General features: G+C 36.0%; 2 protein-coding genes and 2 long non-coding RNA genes across 4 annotated transcripts in view; 2 read left to right on the forward strand and 2 right to left on the reverse strand.

The window, feature by feature from the left end:
* The window catches only part of LOC139821485 (uncharacterized), a 130,437-nt gene that overhangs the window by 2,103 nt on the left and 107,113 nt on the right, over positions 1 to 21,221 (reverse strand). The gene's annotated exons all lie outside the window — the stretch shown is intronic.
* The window catches only part of LOC139821482 (uncharacterized), a 130,629-nt gene that overhangs the window by 1,243 nt on the left and 108,165 nt on the right, over positions 1 to 21,221 (forward strand). The gene's annotated exons all lie outside the window — the stretch shown is intronic.
* LOC139822229 (putative nuclease HARBI1) lies at positions 3,833 to 9,676 on the forward strand. The gene is made up of 4 exons (XM_071793840.1): positions 3,833 to 3,879; positions 5,499 to 5,613; positions 8,209 to 8,497; positions 8,608 to 9,676. Exons 1-4 carry the CDS (start codon positions 3,833 to 3,835, stop codon positions 9,522 to 9,524), a joined length of 1,368 nt encoding a protein of 455 aa, XP_071649941.1. The 3' UTR covers positions 9,525 to 9,676.
* On the reverse strand, positions 9,728 to 11,665 carry LOC139822493 (uncharacterized). Its single transcript, XM_071794252.1, has 3 exons — positions 11,582 to 11,665; positions 11,333 to 11,469; positions 9,728 to 10,563 (listed from the first exon to the last, which is right to left on the reverse strand). Exons 1-3 carry the CDS (start codon positions 11,649 to 11,651, stop codon positions 9,859 to 9,861), a joined length of 912 nt encoding a protein of 303 aa, XP_071650353.1. The 5' UTR covers positions 11,652 to 11,665; the 3' UTR covers positions 9,728 to 9,858.

Raw genomic sequence — 21,221 nt, forward strand, 5'->3', positions numbered from 1 at the left:
TTAAAAATCTATTTTTATTTTTTAAGTAAGAAAAATATTCTTCTTTTTTGTTACTTTTATGTTATATCTTGATCACTAAAAGACATAAGTACGAGAAACGAATGTAAATGATTCTAGCTGTTTTAGGTATCAGAAATGTAAAAACCAAAAATTTTCTTATTCAAAATAAGTGATATGGCTATCGTCTGAACTAGAATAAACATTTTTTTTAATAAAATATTAATAAAATTTTAAAAAAAGTTATAATATTTTAAATAAAAGAGCCGCTCAGAATGGAAATATTGATTTAGTTCTAGTTCAGACGATAGCTACACTTTTCCTGCAGAATAAGAAAATTTTAGCTTTTTGCGTTTCAGATACCTAAAACAGCTAGAATTATTTACATCGTCTGTCATTTATAGTGACCAGGATATAACAGAAAAAAGAGCATTTTTGTTACTTAAAAAATAAAAATAAATTTTTAAAATAAAGTGAAGAAAACATGCAAAGTTTAACGTTATTCACTTTCTTCGTTTCCCTATAAAACATTCATGAAAAATATATATTTTAAAGATTTTTTAAATTAGAATATCTCCGTTAATAATTCTTTACATTCTCTTCCTGACGTGTGTGTGAAGCTATCGTCTCATTTTGCAGAAACTCACAAATTATTGAGAGTTCTGGCTTCCTTTTCAATAGTTCTAGAGTTCTTGATATTTTAAACAAATAGTTCTGGCCATTAAAACCAAAAAACGCGTCAGTACAAACTGAGACGCTATATAGGTTCACGCAGCGTCTCACTTTGTCCTACACAAGTTCCACCACTGTATCTCATCAGATTTTGCAAGATCTATAGTTCTATAACAGTTCTATAAAGAGTTCTGCCATATAAAAGCAAAAAATTAATTATAAGGTACTAAAAAAAATTACAATGCAACGAGTATACCGAGTTGAAACGCCAGTTGAAATCTCGGAGTTCCGGTTCATGTAAAATATTTTTTGAGTAGTTTTGAGCATATTGAAACATTTTCTAAAGAGTTCCGAGCGTTAGAATCTTTGTGTTATATTAAAAAAAATTAATATTAACCGAAAAGTAATCATGACAGAAGAAGATGAGACGTTGTGCGAAATCTCGGAGTTTTGGTTTATATAAAATATTTTTCGTATAGTTCTGAGCATACTAAAGCATTTTCTAAAGAGTTCCCGCCACTAGCTACGTTGTATAATTTTTAAATAAATTAATACCGCTCGAAAATCAGGAATTTATCGAAAATAAGGTGAGACGCTGGCCGTATTTCGACAGTTCTGTGAGTTCTGTTATAATTCTCGTGTAGTTCTGAACGTGTTCTAACGTTGTCCCATTTTATTCTGGCAATCTTCTTATCGCTCGAAAAAGACCCTATTCTGGATAAATTCCTGACTTTCGACGTTATTAATTTATTTAAAAATTATACAACATTGCCGATGTCCGGAACTCGTTAGAAATTGTTTTAGTATGCTTAGAACTGTACGAAAAATATTTTATATAAGCCAGAACTCCGAGATTTTTTACAGCGTCTCACCCATATACCCGTAAATGCGTCTTTCTTGGGCGATAAAAATTATTTAAAATATGAATAAATAATGCTTATCGTCAGAACTCTTTAGAAAACATTAGAACACGTTCAGAACTATACGAGAATTATAATAGAACTCACTGTTACCCATGTGTATTGTTTATTTAAGAAAGTGTTTTTATTTTTACCCAATTATCCTTCTGTTGTTGCTCGTAATTTGGCCGCTTGAACATGCATAGGCAAAATAAATTTAATAAGAGTGCAAGAAACATTATAAACTACCATTTTTTTCTCAATATAGTTAATAATATAATTATTGGTATGCATTTAAATATTAAATTTAAAATTTATTATGCTAAAGTAAAGATTTTTAATGTAAGACTTTTTTAGATAGAAAAGCATAGAACAGTGATTTCTATAGGGTAGACCGGGGCACGTTGTCACGCGGGGCACGTTGTCACTTTAGCTTTATTTAAAAAACTAATAACCGGAGGGCAGCACCCGTCATTCCCAAAACGTGTTAGTGTATGCCCATCTTTGGTGTGTTTACAGTTTTGAGATTGCGCCAGCCGTGTTGACGTAAAATCAACTTGAAAGTTTTTTGCGACCGTAAGTAAAATTTTATTGTCTAATATTCAACGTACTGGACATGAAGCTTATGTTTTTTCAGAATAGACCTTTATATTATCTTAAAGTATGTACTTTTACCTACCGCGTGCAGTACCTAACCTTACGAATAATACGAATATCTCAAACGTGTCGGACGCTGTTTGAAGTAAAAAAATGCTCTCGGGGCACGTTGTCACAAATTTGATGGGAATCTATTCCGAATCTTTGGATGACGATAACGAATAAAAATATTTTATGTTTAATCACCGACATGATTATAAAAGAAAAAATGTTTATCAATAAGTTGCGCATTCGAGTGGAATTCTTGCCTATTTAGATTAAGACAAAAACTTCGTGCTTTTTGTACTTTTTTGAAATAAAATAAATGTTTCTGTGAAGGATTTTACTTTTTTACATTGCAGCGCACTATAATATATTGATATTTACGTTGTATACAGTTTGGATTACATTTTGCATGCAATTACATTTGATGTGACAACGTGCCCCGGTCACGGGGCACGTTGTCACAAGCGACCTGTCGTTATTTATTGTTATGTAACAACTGTAGAGTAACAATCACACAAAATTCGATACTGTCCAATTGAAACTGAGAGTTCACTCGAAATTTTGGCATATCAAAGTACTCTTAAATATTGCCCTACATTACATTTACGAATTTTAGTTTTTATGTTTATAAATATTTATTTAATTAATTATATTTGCAATCTTTATATATTTATAAATTTTAAATATATATACATATATACATATATATACATATATATATATATATTTATTTATTTATTTATTTAGTTATAAATATAAAAGTTAAAATTTGTAAATATACAAGCAAATGTAACGTATAGCGGGTATAGCGTATCGTCGATTTGTCAACTCGAGACTCGGCACTCGGCGAGAGACACAAGATGCGATACTCGAAATGCGTGACATCGTGGTATAGCCGGCCCGTGCAAAGCGGAACGTCACAGCTCAAGAGAGACAGCAGATCGTATGTCTGCCCTTCTCTCCCGTCTCGAAGCTTGCCGAGTGCCTAGTGTACACGGACAGAGGAGGGGCTTGCGCGACCAGCATATCCCCTCCATCTGAGTAGTTCGGACACGAACCATAGCATGGATACGACCCCATGTATCGTTACCCGAGTCCTCTCTGATCGTTACCGAGCGTAACGCCGTAGTTGACGTCCACTTTCTCAGAGGGCAGATTAGGACAAACGTCCCCCGAAGCCGGATGGCCGCTCTCAGGTTTCTCTCTGATAGAAGGCGCAGTGTAGTGGAGCCATGAATGACGAAAAGTTGCTGTACAATATTTACATATGTTTATTCTTATATGTACAATAATATGTACAGTTTGATTGGAGAGTCTTATGTGGCCCTGAAAAGGGCCGTTTGATTCCGCCTTAAGGCGAGAGGCGCTCACGCTAGACAAGGCACGGCGCGTGTCCCGGGAGGCGTGTAGAAGGCCCAACGGTTGAGAGCCGAACCGTCTGTCTGCGTCGCCTGAGTGCCTGTTGGGATGTCCATTTGCACTTCTCTCTCGGTGGTAGGTATCTCTCACTCGCTGTCTGTCTGCGCCTCGGAGTTGCTGGTGCGAGGCCGGACCTGAATGCTCCGGTAGGACTCGGGCCGGGGGTATAGTCTGCGTCCCCTGTGTGTCCCGATCTCCGGGCGATGGTGGCAGCGGCGACAGCAGCGGAGGCACCGTCCAGTGAAGAGAGGTAAGGGTCGGAGCCGTATATCCCTGATAGTCAGCAAGGCTTGTGCAGGCCTGGTGAGCGGCAAAGGTGGCGAATCTAGGCGAACGAGTTTTCACGCAACAGGGCGTATGTTTTGCGACTGCTCCGGTTGTCTTGGCGGCAGCGAGGTGCGGGAAGTCGGTGGCCTCGTACGTCTCCACTGCGGCAGTGTTTGCCGAATATCAAAATGCTCTCATTTAGCAGCTTCCTTGATGGAGGAGTGAGAACAGCTGAAGATGCCATTGTTGCTGACTCTTATATACTAATCCTCTTTCAATTCTCCTTACGAGAAAGTCAGCCGCCTAGCGGTGAAAGCCCTTGTTGTGCTTTCAATCCGCGATGCTAGGACCATGCGGATGGCACGTGCTCGACGCGCGTTCGACCGGTTGCCATTCCGCTGGGTCGGCTCTGCGTGCGACTGGTTGTCGTTCCGCAGGCACGATTGATTGTGTGCGGTCTGTTGACCATCACATATCATTAACTGATTACAATAAAGCAGTAAGAAGAGCTATGAGAGAATCCTAGAGGGGCTATTGTGAGGAAATTGAACGGACTCCAAAATGCGCCAAACTCCAAAAAATTATCTCAAAGGACAATAATAATGCAATTGGATCTCTCAGACAACGGAGTACACAAAAACAAAGAAAGAAACGTTGAAACTACTGACCAGCGTTCACTTCTCTGGTTCTGAAATAATTACTACACCTTCTGGTGGCCTTAAAGTTCATTTCCCAAAACCTGACACCTCAAGAGAAAATTGGACAGTTGTCAGAAGGATAGTAAATTATGAAGCACTAAAATGGGCGATTTTCTCATTCTAACCATACAAATTTCCCGAACAAGATGGAATAATGCCCATCATGTTAGCAAGGATTGTAATATTATCTAAAATTCTCATAACTTTGTTTAAAACAAATCTGGCCCTAGACTACATATCTATGAGCTGAAGGCACATCAAAGTAGTATTTGTTCGAGTTTCGTCGAACTTCTCGCCTCGATCTCGTCATCTTCGCTTGCACTGTCTGAATCGCTAGTCGCACGTATCGTGTTAAAGTAAGTGCGTATCTCGAAGTAGTCTATCGGACTTATTATTGTTGAAGTAAATTATTGTTCGAGGGGTCCGTAAACTGCCGATCGTGCTCCGCTCGCGACCGTTCCTCTGTCGCGCGCTCAAAATCTCCGCTTGCCGCGAACAAGATTTCCGTTCCGCGCGAAGCTTCTAGCTAGAGGCTTTTTCAAGATCTCCGTCCGCGATAAACGGCAGCGAGAAAGGACGAATCAGAAGATTTCCGTATTCGCGGTGCACGATTCGTCGTTTTTCCTCGTGTCATTAATAAAAGATTGTTATGCAAAACTGTGTCTTTTGCGAGTGCTTTCTACCACCTATCCCTTCAGCGAGTCTACGGATTCGCATTACACACGCTTCTCGTTCAATTCTAAGCGGAACTCAGCGTCGTCAGGGTGATCTCACTGAGATCGACGCCTGAACAGTATTTATACCTAAACCTGGGAAAAATTTGACACAAGCCAAATCATTAAGACTTATCATGTATCAGTCTCATGCCATTTATCTTAAAATCTCTGAAAAAACTGCTCGATAGACGGAGTTCTGGTTACAAGACCACTCCACCAGAACCAGTTTGCCTACAAAGCAAGAAAATCAACGGAAACAGTTCTCTTCCAGGTTATTCTAAAACTGAAAAAAGGCGATCAACTGTAAGGAGATTGTTCTTGGGGCCTTCTTAGATATAGAAGGAGCTTTTGACTACACTTCTTTTAGTGCAATATTATCAACTGCTAAAAAGCTGATTGAATCTCTGCTGAGAAGCAGAATCATACACGCCTTGCTTATGAAAACCACTCACAAACCACTAACAGTTTCTTTTAAATTATAAATACTCTGTAAGTAATTATAAACAATTTAAGAGTTATTTAAGTTTAGAATTGATCAAATTAACACACATTATCTCTTATAGAAAATCGAAATTTTTGCTGTAAATATAAATAAAAAAGTCAGATATTTCTAAAACTTTTTTTTATATGTAAAACATAGGGGAAAGGGGGGTAAAAGATGACGACCTTAAGGTTTGCCGATTTTTCCTAATTTCTGTGAGAATGTAAAAATAATGATCTATTTTTTTTAGATTTATTAAAGTCTTTTATATAAACTGTAAAAATTTAAAAACTCTAAATAAATTAGAATTTTTAGACATTTTTTAAGAACGTGTTGTTTTCGTCATCTTGCTCCCATACTTGCCAACATTTACTTTTTGATGCAATATATATATGTATATATATATATATTTTTTTGTAATTGGCGTAATTTAAATTTAGATTTCATACATTTTTTAAAAATAGATATCACTTAGATTGAATAAGGTAACAACTTTGTGATATAATAATTTTATTTAAAGAAATAAAACTACTACCACTTGGGTTAGAATATAAAATATGTACCACTAATTGGGTTTTAATTTTTTTTAGAATAAAGATACTACTTAAACACACTTGGTTTTTTTTTCGAGGTTTATACATATATTCTCGGGGCGGCATGCAGTGTGGTCTAGTGGTAGAGCGCCAGACTCGTAATCTGAGGAATCAGGTTCGAGTCCACTAGAGCCATGAAGCATGGAATGTTTTTCCGATAGCTGCGCCCCTCTGTGCAAGATAGGCTCTAGTGCGGAGAAAACTGGGCTCCGTCTTTCGGAAAGAGACGTTAAGCTGTTGGTCCAAAGGGTTAAAGTGAGAGGAGAAGGATAGTATTGGTAGTAGATTGCGAACCCTGCAGGGATATGCAATAAATTACGAATTTTTTTAATACATATATTCTCTTTGTATTTGGCGCAATATTAAAAGATTTCACACTTTTTTTTTTATATATGTAGATACGACTTGTTATTTAGGTTATTTTGGAGTACAAAAGTATTATGTACTACTTGTTACTTAGGTTTTTTCGAGGTACAAAGAATATCACGTACCACTTACGTTTTATTTATTTAAAATTAATGATACTACCATTTGATGTTTTTCGAGGTAACGTACGCTATGCGTGTACTAGGCGCCTTTTTTTACCTTTTTGAAAAAAGTAATTTTGTACTGATATTACTTATTTTGTAGTGTTACACATCTTATAAACAGTATTTCTTATACAAAAAGTATGTACAGAGTATAAAGCTGAAAATGTTACACATTATTATTTCTAACTAAAGTAAAAAAATCCTACCACCACCCTCATCTCTTGTGTCTTTTATCTATATGTATAAAGACAAATGTCCTGACTGACTCATCAACGCCCAGCCCAAACCCCTGAACCTAGAAACATGAAATTTGGGTAGTGTATTCCTCTCATGACGTAAGCACCCACTAAAAAGGGATTTTAAGAAATTCGACCCCTAACGGGATGAAAAGGGGTAAAAGGTGTTTCACGGATACCGTAGCGAAGCACGGGTGTATCAAGCTAGTTTATAATATAAACAGTGTATCAAGAGACACGATAGTGTCTCGCGCCAAGTACACGCGCAGCGCGAGACCGCCGTGACTCTTTTACGCAAACGCACGAGTTGCAAGTACCCGAGATTTCGAGATCTCAATAACGAATGAACAGATCAAGTTCTAAGTAGGCTTGATCGATAGCGTCGTTTTGAATTATGTAATAAAAGTGTTTTTATTTTTCCGCTACGTGCCCTACGAGCGGAGAAAAAGAAATTAAAAAACGTCGTTGTTCGTCACTTGCACTACTTTTTCTAACAAATGGCACTAGAATCATCAGCGTAACTTTCACTACTTTTTCCTACAGATGGCCCTGGCTTCAACGTCACTTTCACATACATTATCATATGTATGTACGTGTGCGTACTGCGCTCAGTGCAGATAGTGCGTTCAGCGCGCTGTCAGTCAGTTATAGGGAGCTTTCCATCTAGGAGACACAGAGCGGCACTGTGTGACACGGTCGAACACTGTGTCTAGATGCTTGATGGAATGCGTTGTAGTTCTAAACTACATCACTAGAGTCTGTTTTTATGTCATCCCACGATAGCTAGTGAGAAATCGCGCGGTTTGTTTATTGAAGAAATTGAGGTTATTTAATTAAAAGATTTCTAATGTGTTCAAAGTACGTATGTATTAAAATTAAATCAAACATATGCTACGTTTACGCGAGCGTTACTTCTGTAGTAACTTACGATAATTCACTCGTTTACGCGGAGTAAATTATCGTAAGTTACTACAGAAGTAACGCTCGCGTAAACGTGGTAATAATCATTTGTTACTGTTTTTATTGGCAATGAGTTATAAATATATGATATTTTGCAGATGGATATAAATAGAATTGTGTGTGAATTGATAGAAACTCCAAACTTAAGTAGCAGTTCCGATTCAACCGATTCAAGTGAAATGCAAGAATTAGACAGCAGTTCGAGTGGCAGCATCACTTCGTCCAGTAGCGACGAGGAGCATGCAGACTTATTGTTTTTTCCTTTACTGCATTACTTAACAACTGGCCGAAAGAGACATCGAATTACGAATTATCTTTCGATTATTGATTCCTGGACAGATGAGGAGCATTTACGGTTAAATCGACACACTGCAAAAAAACTGATTGGTATGAAACATGTTCATATGTTTGATTTGTACATAATGGTAAACGCAACTCACATTTATTGTAACCATAATGCGTGCTATATCAAATGTAAAACGAATTTTTTGTTACAGATGAGCTACAGTTATCAAATTTTATTCCATCGCATTTATTTGGAAAGATACCAATCTCAGCAAAATTGAGCTTTTTGCTTTTTCTGTGGTATATTGCCAACACAGAACCTTTGCGAACTATGGCTGATAGATTTGGAATTTCTATTTCATCTGTATTTCGGGTTCTCCGACGGGTCATAGCCTGGTTGATGACAAAATTAGATGAAGTGATTAGATGGCCACAAGGGCATGACATAGCTACGACCATTGAAAGTTTTTGTGCTAAGCAAGGAATTTCAAACGTCTTGGGAGCAATTGATGGGACTCACATCCGCATAGAAAAACCTGCAGTGTTTGCACAAGACTATTGTAATCGAAAAAAATTCTTTTCCATTAGTTTACAAATAGTGGCAGATGCGAATATGCGGATTACCAACGTACATTGTGGTGAGCCTGGTTCTCTCCATGATGCACGTATATTCAGAAGATCAGAATTGTATCATGCAGCAAATGCTGACAATGGTGTATTGTTCCCTAATGATACCTTCTTATTAGGAGACTCCGCATATCCATCTTTGCCATGGCTCGTTCCACCATTTCGAGATAATGGTCATCTCACACCACAACAGATGGATTTTAATTTTATACATTCATCCACACGAATGTCTGTTGAAAGGACATTTGGGCAATTAAAAGGACGGTTTCGTCGTATCAAATTTTTTACTGAGTATCGTGAGATGTCCTTTATCATTAACACAGTAGTTGCGGCATGCATTTTACATAATTACTGTATTGACGGGAATGATGTTTACAATTTTCCTGAAGAAAATGACGACGATTTTGAGATTTCAGTTGATAATAGAGAGCTGGAAATATCACATGGAGCAGCACGAGATCGCAGAATGGAACTTTTTACCGAACTGTTCCTTGAGCAATGATTTATTGTACACACGGGGTCATTAATGCCTGGACACCGCATGTGTACGTCATTCTCCGAACGATTAAATAATATTGACTCTATAAAAGACGAATAACTGTATATGTAATATGTATGTATATCAAATTATCTTTATTGAACATTAAAAATATAATATACATTTATCTATTAAATCTTTGGCTTATAGTTTATTATGTACTTTTGATACGTGTCAATAAAAAAGAAAATACCCTCTAATCTTTGGCTTATAATAATATATTATTTGTATTGTAACGCACTAAAAAAAAAATAACACTTAAGTTAAGACTTAACGCTGCTCTAATCAGAATCGGACTTTAGTCGGAATCGCATGTTTCACGAAGATTATGATTCTCTTTGTCTTCTACCAATTTTTTTAATAATTTACATTTTAATGTTTCGATTTCCATGAGTTCTGAGTGACGGTTTTTCTTTTCTTTTGTCTTCTTCGTTGCAATCTCTTTTCGCTGTTCCAGTTCAGCCTCTTTCAAATCAAGCTGTCTTTTTTTTAACTTTAAGGCATCTTTTTTAGTCTCGGTAAGAGTTGCATATCTTTGATCTTTGATATGATCACGCTCTTCTTTTTTTTGTAAATGATGCAGCCATTGTTTTTCGAGTTCGACCTTGGTTGCTGCAGTTTTAGAACCCGTTCCATGACACGGACGCTTACGCTTTTTCACGTCAGTAACACTTGAGTCTACGGTACTGCCGGTACTCTTCGATAAGGTACTCTTGGGTAAGGTTACTATCGATGAACTGGTCGCAACCGGAGAAGACCCACACGAAGATTTCTTTTGAGAAATTGACGTACAAGGATTTGATGTTTTTGATGTTTTTGATGTTAATTTTGATGATACAGTTTGTCCAGCAATGGCACGCTGTCGCGATCCGAGAATTTCATCCATCTGCTCATACCACTCGAAATCCATAGGAGCCCTTCCTGATAATGAATTATTATCCACCACTTCTTTGTATTTTTTTATTAACGCATTGATTTTCCATCGTATTTGATCGTTCGTCATCTGAAATATAAAAGACGGAGTGTTCGCAATGTTAAGACATACCTTTGTTACATTTAAATTGAAAAATAGAATAAAGCAGTGCAACTGCATCTATATCTATATTTCGATACTCTCTATTCTATTATATAAAATATTTTGTTCGTATGTATGTGTGGAATTAACTTAGTGTTAAAATATTTTTATTAAAAAATTTACTTAAAAAAAAGGAGAGTAATAATCGACCCTGACTGGCAATATATAAATTTATTATATCTCACACTTGTTTACTAATGACGTTTCGACCGTCACTTTCGGTCCTTATCAAGTGTTATTAAAGTTACATATCTCTTACAAACAATTCAGTCCTGGCATTGTGCCAACAAGCCAAAAGTCAAGAAAAGTTTGCGCGTCATATGTAAAAGAAGTTGTATATAAAGGAAAAGCATGTCAGCATGTGTGCCTTTGTCACTCGTGGGTTGCTGACATGTTTTTCCCTCATATATCACTTCATTTACATATGACGCGCAAACTTTTCTTGACTTTTGGCTTGTTGGCGCAATGCCAGAACTGAATTGTGTGTAAGAAATATGTAACTTTAATAACACTTGATAAGAACCGAAAGTGACGGTCGAAACGTCATCAGCAAACAAGTGTGAGATATAATAAATTTATATATTGCCAGTCAGCGTCGATTATTACTCTGCTTTTTATTTATTTACTGGCGAAGAAGAAAAGGTTTATTCTTTCTAAATTTACTCAAGATTTCAAAAAATATTTAACGAAACACTACCTTTATTCCAAATTCCAACAGTCCAATTCTTATTGCCTCCCATATTTTTCCTTTTTTTTTCGGGTGATCCATCAGTTCTATATTTGCCTCATAGAGGCTTATAGCCGCCAATGTTGCTTTTCTATCCCAAATGGCATCTGTAAAAATATAAATGTAAAATATTCACATATTATATATTTGTCTATATATCCAAATATATTATATATATATATTATATATTTTATATTTATATTTCAGTTAAATACATACGTTCTTTACTTGTTGATAGGATACTTGTTGTATTCGAAAGTTGCGTTGCATCTTCATTATCGTTTTCCATGCTTTGTAGACAAGACATTTCTATAAAAAGTTAAAAAAAAGATATATATATTCTATGAGCTGTATTTAGAACGCACTTACAACGATGTTAGCAGTCCTAGCCAATGAAGCGTTCTAGGAGCGCTAACATCGTTGTAAGCGCGTTCTGAATACGGGCCTATATTTATATTTCAGTTAAATACATACGTTCTTTACTTGTTGATAGGATACTTGTTGAATTCGAAAGTTGCGTTGTATCTTCATTATCGTTTTCCATGCTTTGTAGACAAGACATTTCTATAAAAAGTTGAAATACAATTTAAACATTTATTATTATAACCTGCTCGCATTCATCATTTATGGACAGATTAACATATGTGAAGTAAAATAGATAATAGATTATCTATACTCACGTTCATCCTCTTGACAAAATAAAATATTATTATCTTCCTCCATAAACACATTCTTCCCCAAAAAGCAATCATGGGATGAAATATCGTCAAACAAAAGAATTTGTTTGTTGCAATGCTTGCAAATGTACATCGTGCCTTTCACAAAACTGTAAAAAAAACATCGTTTTACGAATTGAAAATAAAATGTTAATCCGTGTAAAGGCTCTGATCTGATGAAAATCAAAGAGAGTGTTGAACGGGCTAAATAAGAGCCAAGCGCTGTTGACGGTGCACGAAGGTTAATTTCTTTATTTATGATAAATCAATTTTAAAACCGTTTCGGTCCGAATTTTGGAAACGTACGGTTTTAAAATTGATTTTTATCATAAATAAAGGAATTAACCTTTGTGCACCGTCAACAGCGCTTGGCTCTTATTTAGCCCGTTCAACACTCTCTTAAAATGTTAATTATTATAAAATGTTAGTTAAAATGTAAACTGAAAAATACTTAAAAAATAAAAATAATCACCGTTTTCACAAAACAGCACACAAAGCGAACGGATCGGTCAAACGAACGAAACGAAAGTCAACGAAAGTAACGAAACATGTGCATGATTCTACGGTATCATGGTGCAATACCACATATATAAAATGAAACAGCCCTACAACACCATTCGAAAGTTGGCAGCCATGAACCAGATTCTGTGTTCGACTATGCTCTACAGCTGTGTTCGACCGTGCTGTGGCGTGTCGTTGTTGGAAAGCACCGCGTCTGACACTGTGTCGATGTGTGTCGTCTAAATGCCTTGATGGAAAGCTCCCATAATCTAGAAATATGTATCGTGCACCGTGATCTCTCATCATTAAATACGATCGTTTAATTCTGAATTTCGTTCGTGTCACGCAAGGATTGGAGTGTCACGAAATTAGAATGGACGTCACAAGAGACGAAATATTAGCCGGTCGGATTTATCATTGACAATCGTGACCGTCGCGTCGTGATCATTAATACATCACAGATAGTGATCATTAATACATCGATATGTATGTATATTGACCGCAAGAAGCTGATACCGAAATCTTTAAGAAGAAAGGCGTATCCAAAATTGCATACGTACGTATAGGCTGTCTTGTAAAAATTAAGGAGAACGAGAAAGTGATCTGTATACACACGTATGACATGCATTTTTCTGAAAAATCTGTCGTATTTATATGCACGTGTGACAGGACTATCGCGTAATAAAAATTTTTCCAAAGTATGTTAATTACTTTTTAGTATTACATTTTGTGTAATAAAAAAGAGAAGGAAAATCGTCGCTTATGTTCTGTTTGTTTCTAATTAATACTTAAAATATCACAATGTCAGTAAGTAAGGAAATGATAATTGAAACAATAATATAATTTATGGATACATATTTTGCTTCTTACTTCAATTAAATCTTGATCATATTATATTACCTATGTTATTTACAACTTCAATATAGTATCTGACTGATATATTATATTCATTAAAACAATAGTCCTTGCTTGCAATTCAAGATGTAATTGGTAATGCGAATACATGGTCCAAATTTATTCAAACAATGTTTTGGAATAAAAATTTAAAGGATCACAATTAAAGCAGACAACAGTTTGTGTTTTTGGTTAAAACAGGGAATACTCTGTATTAATTTCTACTGTTCTCTGCTTTAACAAAGGTTATAATTTTAAAATATATAATTTTTGAGTAGCGCTTTGGGAAACGGATAGCGGTCGTGAACTTAATACACGACGTTTTACGAAAGTAAGATTTATTCGGACTACTGTAAATGTGATCACACGTGTTTCCTTCTCGACGCTTTACTTTGAACTGTACGGGCAATGTATAGAAAAAGAAAAGAACGGAATGTGAGGTTGCCAACTTAAAGAAAAATACTAAAGGCTAAATAAAAAACTTAAAGGCTAAATTGGACATCTTAACACCCCCTCTCAATTTAGAGTCTCTATATAAATTAAAATGAATTTACAACTAATATTGTACACAGCAATAGAGTGAAAGATTGAGTAGCTAAACAAAAAAAAGAATAAAATTAGATATTGAACTTTAACTCCATTTAACAATGTTCAACTCCAATTTGAGGTTTAAATTTTTCAAACAAGTTTTTACTCAAACTTTTTGTTAGAATGTTCGCCTTTTGGCTTGTGGATGGCACGTATTTCGATGATTTTTTGCAGCACCAGGTCTCTTACAAAGTGGTATTTGACGTCCAAATGTTTCAGTCGTCGGTGTTCCCATTTATTCAGCAGGTAAATACTTGACTGGTTATCTTCATAGAGTGTCACCGGAGTTTCACAGGTGACAAGTAAGTTTTTAAGCCAGATCAGTTCCGCTGCTGCACTGGCAAGTGCAACATACTCAGCTTCCGTAGAAGAGAGTGCTACCGTCGTCTGTTTCCTTGTCGTCCACGACACGTTGTTTCCAAAAACTTCCAGCAGGAAAACGGTGGTGGACTTTCTGGTCCTTGGATCTAGCCCAGTCGGAATCAGCGTATGTTGCGAGTGCAGCGGACTGTTGTTTGCGATATATAAGACCGTAATGCATCGTTTCCTTTAAATATCGAAGAATTATTTTCAGTCTTTTTCAGTATTGTTGTGTTGCATTGCTCTGAAAGCTGCTGTAGTGGTTTACCGCTGCGCTCAGATCGGGCCTGCAGAATACCATGGTATTCAGCATAATATACATGAGGCAGCCCACGAGTTCCGTGTACGGTTTCTGCTCAATGATAATTTCCGTTGTTTCGTCGGTATTAAAATCGGGTTTTGCTTCCATAGGAGTGCTCGAGCCATTGCAATCCTCCATGTGAAAGCACGTAAGCAGTTTCTTGATGTATGCGGCTTGTGTGAGGTGCATCTCGTTGTTTCTCCGAGCAATTTTGATGCCGAGGAAACTGCAGGTTTCCGAGATCCGTCATCTTGAATTCTTCTTTGAGCGAATTTTGACCCTTTTGAGCTCCTTTAAGTCACTGCTGGCCAGGATGATGTCATCTACATACAACAAGAGATAGATTTTTAATGTTTTAGAGAATTTTACATATAAACATCTGTCATGAGGAAATTGTTTAAAGTCAATTTTTTTTGCAAACTTATCGAATCTCTCGTTCTAAGCTCTCAAAGCTTGTTTGAGTCCATAAATTAATTTGTTTAGTTTTAGCACGTGATCGGGTTTGCCTTTGATTCCATCTGGTATTTTTACATATATCTTCTCCTGTAGATTTCTGTGAAGAAATGTATTCTTCACATCTATTTAAATTGCATGTAAGTCTTCCTGGTTTACGACGGAGAGTAGCGTCCTGACGGTGGCGAGCCTGGCTACCGAGGCGTATACTTCATCATAAACCAGTCCCTTTTTCTGCGAGCATCCTTTAACGACTAGTCTCATTTTATATTGTTCTGGATTTCCGTCTTCGTCCCTTTTCAGACGAAAAATCCAACGACTAGATATGCACGCCGTCCTGGAGGTAGCTTTGTTATTGTCATTGCAAAATATTCAAAATTGAGCGAGTGAAAATTAAACCCCGGAGGCGCCTCGAAATTGCGGTGTGCACCATAACTCGCAACAGAATCATCTGAAACAAAAAAATCAAAATGCATTTGTTAAAGGAGATGTTTCTCGAGGTAATGACGGGAGGATTTTTTTTTTCGATTTTTCGATTTTTCGTAGCACTTGGGAGCCAAAAACCCGATTTTCGCTAAAAAAAATCGGCTAATTTGTTGTTGAAAAATTAGTAATTATTAAAAAAAACAAAAATCCTCCCGTCATTACCTCGAGAAACATCTCCTTTAACAAATGCATTTTGATTTTTTTGTTTCAGATGATTCTGTTGCGAGTTATGGTGCACACCGCAATTTCGAGGCGCCTCCGGGGTTTAATTTTCACTCGCTCAATTTTGAATATTTTGCAATGAAAATTTAGGAGAATGTTGTTCAAATGTTACTTTATTATATGTAAATTTTTCAATAAACGAACACTATCCGTTATGCCAAAAAAAAAATCTTAAAAACATGCCTTTTTTTCGCCGAATAAACCTTACCCCGCCCTTAAAGTACTTATAAACTTCTGACTTCGCCTCGATAGAATACGCAACCGTGAAATGCGTAAAGTCATCGACGAATGTCAGAAGGTATCGCTTTTTGTCATGTGACGTCGGGGTCATAGGGCCAAACAAATCGCTGTGAATCAGCTGGAGTGGTCGTGTAGCTCGTCGTCGGTCCTTCTTATGTGGAAGTTTCGTCTGCTTCCCTTGAACGCAGATCTCGCATATTTTAGATAACTTCTCTTCAGAGTGTACGTTAATTCCTTCAGCGATGTTGGTGAGCTTCCGCAGTCTTCCATCGCTGATGTGTTTGAGGCGCAAGTGCCAAAGTTTAAAGTTCTGTTCAGCTACGCTGAGGTTGGCCGTCTCAATATCATGTATGAGATTTAGCTCATAAAGCTTGTTTCGTCGTTGAGCGACTGCGATGACCGTGTATCCCTTTTGGATGACATTTTGGCCGTCCTTGAATGTCACTGAAAGTCCATTTATTTCAAGCCTACGAACAGACAAGAGGTTCATTTTTAGCCCGGAAACAATCAACGTTTGTAATGACAATGCTGTTATACTTGTCTCCCACTTTTGATTTAACGCGCAGATCTCAGATTTTCTCCGCTTTAAGAGTCACCCCGAGTCGAAATTTTTCTCCTATTTTCGACCTCAATGTTCAATCTAACACCTACTTTCGACCAAAATGTTCGACCTAACACCTACTTTGATACTATAAGCAGTCACATCACCCTATTTTGAACCTCTTCAACCTCTGGCTCCTATTTAGAATCTGACAATTCTGTTTGAAAAGAAATCATGCTCCTACTTTAATGTTCCTAACGTTTTCTTAATTTATTTATTGCATTTAGTTTATTTTTATTATTATAGGTTTATTATATTTTCGATTAAATATTATATATGATTTATTAAACGTTTATAATAACGTTTATAATAAATGTTTATAATAACGATTCTCTCTATTTATTAATTTAATCAAAAATAGTAAAAACAAAATTAAAAGAAATTTTATTAGGTTAATAATAATAGTTATATTATTGATAATTGAAAAAAATAATTTTATATATGACGTATAAATGATTATTTATATAAAATTGTATTTTTCTATACTATTTTTTCCCTCTTTTTCTCTTTTTTCTTTATTTATTAAAATAATTCAAAATAAAATTAAAAGAATGTGTGTATGTATGAGTACGCATGCGTAATATGTGCAACTAAAGGTAGGAAATTTTAAATATATACAAAACTATTACAAAACATCTTTCTTTTTGTTATTACTTCTTATAATTACTTATCTTCATATATTTACATATTACTAAATTTACGATTATTGAATATGGACTGGTATTTATTTATTCAAGCTCTTGCTCAATCAGCAGACAATGTTTTTTAAATGTGTTTTTAATATTCATTTTTTATTAATTATACATTTGTACAATTCATTGTAAAAATAATATTTATTTAATGTTTATTAAATATTTATTTTACATTGATTATTTATTTGAAGCAATAATTTAGAAAAAATATTTATTAAACGTTTATTTAACGTTTATTTAATATTTGTTTTACATTAGTAAGTTATTTGCAATAAGTTAAAAAAACATTTATTTAACATTTATTCGACATTATTTTAATATTTATTTTACATTAACTATTTATTTGCCATAATGATTTGAAAAAACATTTATTTAACATTTATTCGACAGTAATGTATATCTATATATATAAGTCGCGTCGTCTGTCTGTCTGTCTGTCTGTATGTACGCGAACTACTCATTCGTTAGTGGACCGAATTTTTACCAAAAGTATATGAAACGGGTAGAATTTCCCGGGGATGAAAATGTCGCGGCCAATTTTTTGCTACCGATTTTCTGGAAACCGATTTTTCTAATTCTTCGGGAAATAATTGACCGAATTTAAAAGAATTATATATGAAACAAGGGTAGAATTTTCCGGGGAATGCTATAAAGTGTATAATTTTTCGTTACCGATCTTTTTGGAAGCCGGTTACAAAATTTTTCCAATTTTTCGGAAATTAATTGACCGAATCTTAAAGAATTATATGAAGTGGGGGTAAAATTTCCCGGGAATTGCCATAAAGTGTATAATTTTTCGTTACAGATCTTTGGGGAAATCGGTATCAGAAAATTTTTCGGAAATTAATTGACCGAATCTCAAATAATTGTATATGAAATAGAGGTAGAATTTTCTGGGGAGTGCTGTAAAGTGTATTTTTTTTGTTACCAATCTTTTTGGAAACCAATTACAAAATTTTTCCAATTTCTCCGAAAATAATTGAATCTTAAAGAATTACATATGAAACAAAGGTAGAATTTCTCCGGGATTGCTATAAAGTGTATAATTTTTCGTTACCGATTTTTTTGGAAACCGGTTACAAATTTTTTGCATGTTTTCGGAAATTAATTGACCAAATCTTAAAGAATAGTATAGTATATAAGCGGTAAACCGTTTAGATTATAAGATTGTTGCATATCAAACAAAAACAGAGCAACACATATTTTCTGTTTATTTTCATCATATTATTTTATAGAAAAAAATTTTATTTTTTTGTTTTATTTATCAGTTATGCTTATAAGAATTCTTGATATGTGCGAATCATATTTAGACAAATATATGTCATCGATATGTCACCTCGAATCTACGATTCATGTCAATCTTTAATAAATATTATTATATATTTATATTAACTTTGGATTTTATTTTCAACTACACCTAACTTATGATATCGTAATTTACGTTTTAGCTGAATTTCTTGCACAGTTCGTTTTTTCTCTTTTTCTCTTTAACGTAAAAAGAAAAAGAAGAAAGATGGACTGTACAAGAAGTTTAGCTAAAATAAACAGGTCTAAAAATATGAAATATACGGCATATGTGTGTGTATATATATATATATATATATATATAGTACTATCTAGTACCAAGCCAAGCCACTGGGAGCGCTACGATCAATTTTGTGTTGCCTCCGTTTGGCCGGTATTCATAGTCGGTTCTTATATTTAACCCTCACAAGTCACACTGGGTCGATTTTACCCGACGCCAACTCAACACATGCGTATATCTCCAAATAGGGGAGGGGGGGAAAGTTGGTTAGTAGCTGGAAAAATCGCTTTTTGGTAGTTGAAATAAAGGCCCACAAGTGTCGCTCCAGTGCTGGTTTGCCTGTTGAGCAGGAAGCGTCCGAAATCTCCTGTCGGGTAAAAAAGACCCAGTGGGACTTCAGTGTCTCAATTTCGTCATTATAATAAATCCAAAATACAGGTTTATTTGAAGTGAACACATTTTATTTGAAGTGAATTAAAGTGTTTTTGTATACGTATAATGTTTTTTTTTATAATTGGAGTATTTATAATGTAAATGTGATTGTTTTCCAGCAATATGGAGACACGTGCGCGCGTGAGACGCATAGCAAAAAATAAAAATAAAAAAATTCAATAATAATTCAATAAAAATTTTGAATAAAAATTCAATTTTCAATAAAAATTCAATTCAATAAAAATTTTGAAAATAAACACCTTTTTCTTAATCACTTGTACACCCAATACTTTACACATACTTTTTTTTCTCTTTAAATAATCATTATTTGATGATAAAAAAAGTTTAAATAATGATTTTTATAATTTTTTTTCAATTTTATTGACAAAAACAAACGTACATGCACGAAAAATACGTTTTAAAAAATACCGATTTTTAATCAAAAAAAAAAATTGTTTAATTAAAAATTTTTTAAAAAATGGCTTATACAACCTTAAAGTACATGTCTTCAGCTTTAAAATGACCACCTATAAAGTTTATTTTTTTTTAATTTTTAAAGAAGAAACAACAGTTTGAAAAAAAATCAGTTTTAAAAAAAAATGTCTTCATATTTTTCAAAATACAAAAAAAAGGATAAAATTTAGAGCAAAACAAACTAAACAGTCGTATTTCTGAGAATCTGGCGATGAATTTAAAAAAAAAACACGTCCCAAAAGCTTGCTTAGACTTGAAGTTACAAGCGTTTCAAAATCGCTCGGGTAAAAAAGACCCAGTGTGACCCCAATGCGCTGTGGCGTAAGTGTGACTTGTGAGGGTTAAGACCGTCTCAAGTACAATCTTAAGATGTCACTAACCAATCACAGAGCCGTATTAGCATCTTAAGATGTTACTTAAGACGGTCTTGAAATAAGATCCGACTATGAATACCGGCCTTTAACACGGAGCTTGCTCTTCTCATTATTTATGTTCTGTGGACGTCGTGGCTTAACATCTCAATATTACTTGCGGGCAACCTCACCGATGCGATGCCTTCCTCTCGGGCTCCTCGCCGTCACCTCGTGCTATCGGTCGTCGCAGGATCAAACGGATACCCGATTCGGGGCGGTTATCGCGAGCTCAAGACGACCAGAGAGTATTTCGCTAGATTCGCTTGATAGCGGAATCGATGCGGCACCCCCTTCTTGAGGGGCGCGCCGACCAATCGGGAGCGAGCTTGCAAGCTCGCGCGGTATCCCAACGCAGGATCGTCGCAAGGGGATCCTTCGGGGACGCGCAACGGTCCCTCGGCGGCGTAGCGACCCCTTCGATTTGTCCCTGGGCAGCGGACTGGACTTCGTTCTGGCCGGTGTGCCTCCGGTTTGACCTCGGGGCGGTGGCCAACCACCCCGCGGGCCGGTATTTCGTGGAGGCGAATTGCTGAGGTCGGGCTTTCCCCGGTACCTGGGGTCCCGCCGTCGGCGGCCTTCGTCCATCGCTGCCTCATTCGCCGCACGCCTGCCGCGTTGCTCTCGCCGCCCGTGATCCCAGGGGCTGCCGCTATCGCCACCCCTCCTCGGTCCTTGGTCCTCCAGGACCCTTCCGTCATCGGTGTTCCCTCGAAGATTCGCCGCGGTGCGGGTGAGGCGCCGCGCGCATTACAGTTACATATGAAAATAAAATTGGAATCAGAATGCGGAAACGATATTAAAATTTTTGCCCCTGGAGATCTCGTCGTCGCCTTTCTGGCTCGTCCCTGGGCGCGAATTTCCGCGCCTTGTGACGGCAGCGGGGCGCTTCCACGAAGCGGCGGGCCGCAACGTCACAATATATATATATATATATATATATATATATATATATATATATATA

This window comes from Temnothorax longispinosus, chromosome 11 (assembly GCF_030848805.1).
Source record: "Temnothorax longispinosus isolate EJ_2023e chromosome 11, Tlon_JGU_v1, whole genome shotgun sequence".
Lineage (NCBI taxonomy): Eukaryota > Metazoa > Arthropoda > Insecta > Hymenoptera > Formicidae > Temnothorax > Temnothorax longispinosus.

Bases quoted from the DNA above. Each gene is read 5' to 3' on its own strand.
- LOC139822229 (XM_071793840.1), top strand. From the start codon at position 3,833: ATGGTGGCAGCGGCGACAGCAGCGGAGGCACCGTCCAGTGAAGAGAG. The intron at 3,880-5,498 runs GTAAGGGTCGGA...ACTGCTCGATAG, and splicing joins GCACCGTCCAGTGAAGAGAG to ACGGAGTTCTGGTTACAAGA. The intron at 8,498-8,607 runs GTATGAAACATG...TTTTTGTTACAG, and splicing joins CACTGCAAAAAAACTGATTG to ATGAGCTACAGTTATCAAAT.
- LOC139822493 (XM_071794252.1), bottom strand. From the start codon at position 11,651: ATGGAAAACGATAATGAAGATGCAACGCAACTTTCGAATACAACAAGT. The intron at 11,470-11,581 runs GTATGTATTTAA...ATATTTTTACAG, and splicing joins CCTATCAACAAGTAAAGAAC to ATGCCATTTGGGATAGAAAA. The intron at 10,564-11,332 runs GTAGTGTTTCGT...TTTATATTTCAG, and splicing joins TGTTGGAATTTGGAATAAAG to ATGACGAACGATCAAATACG.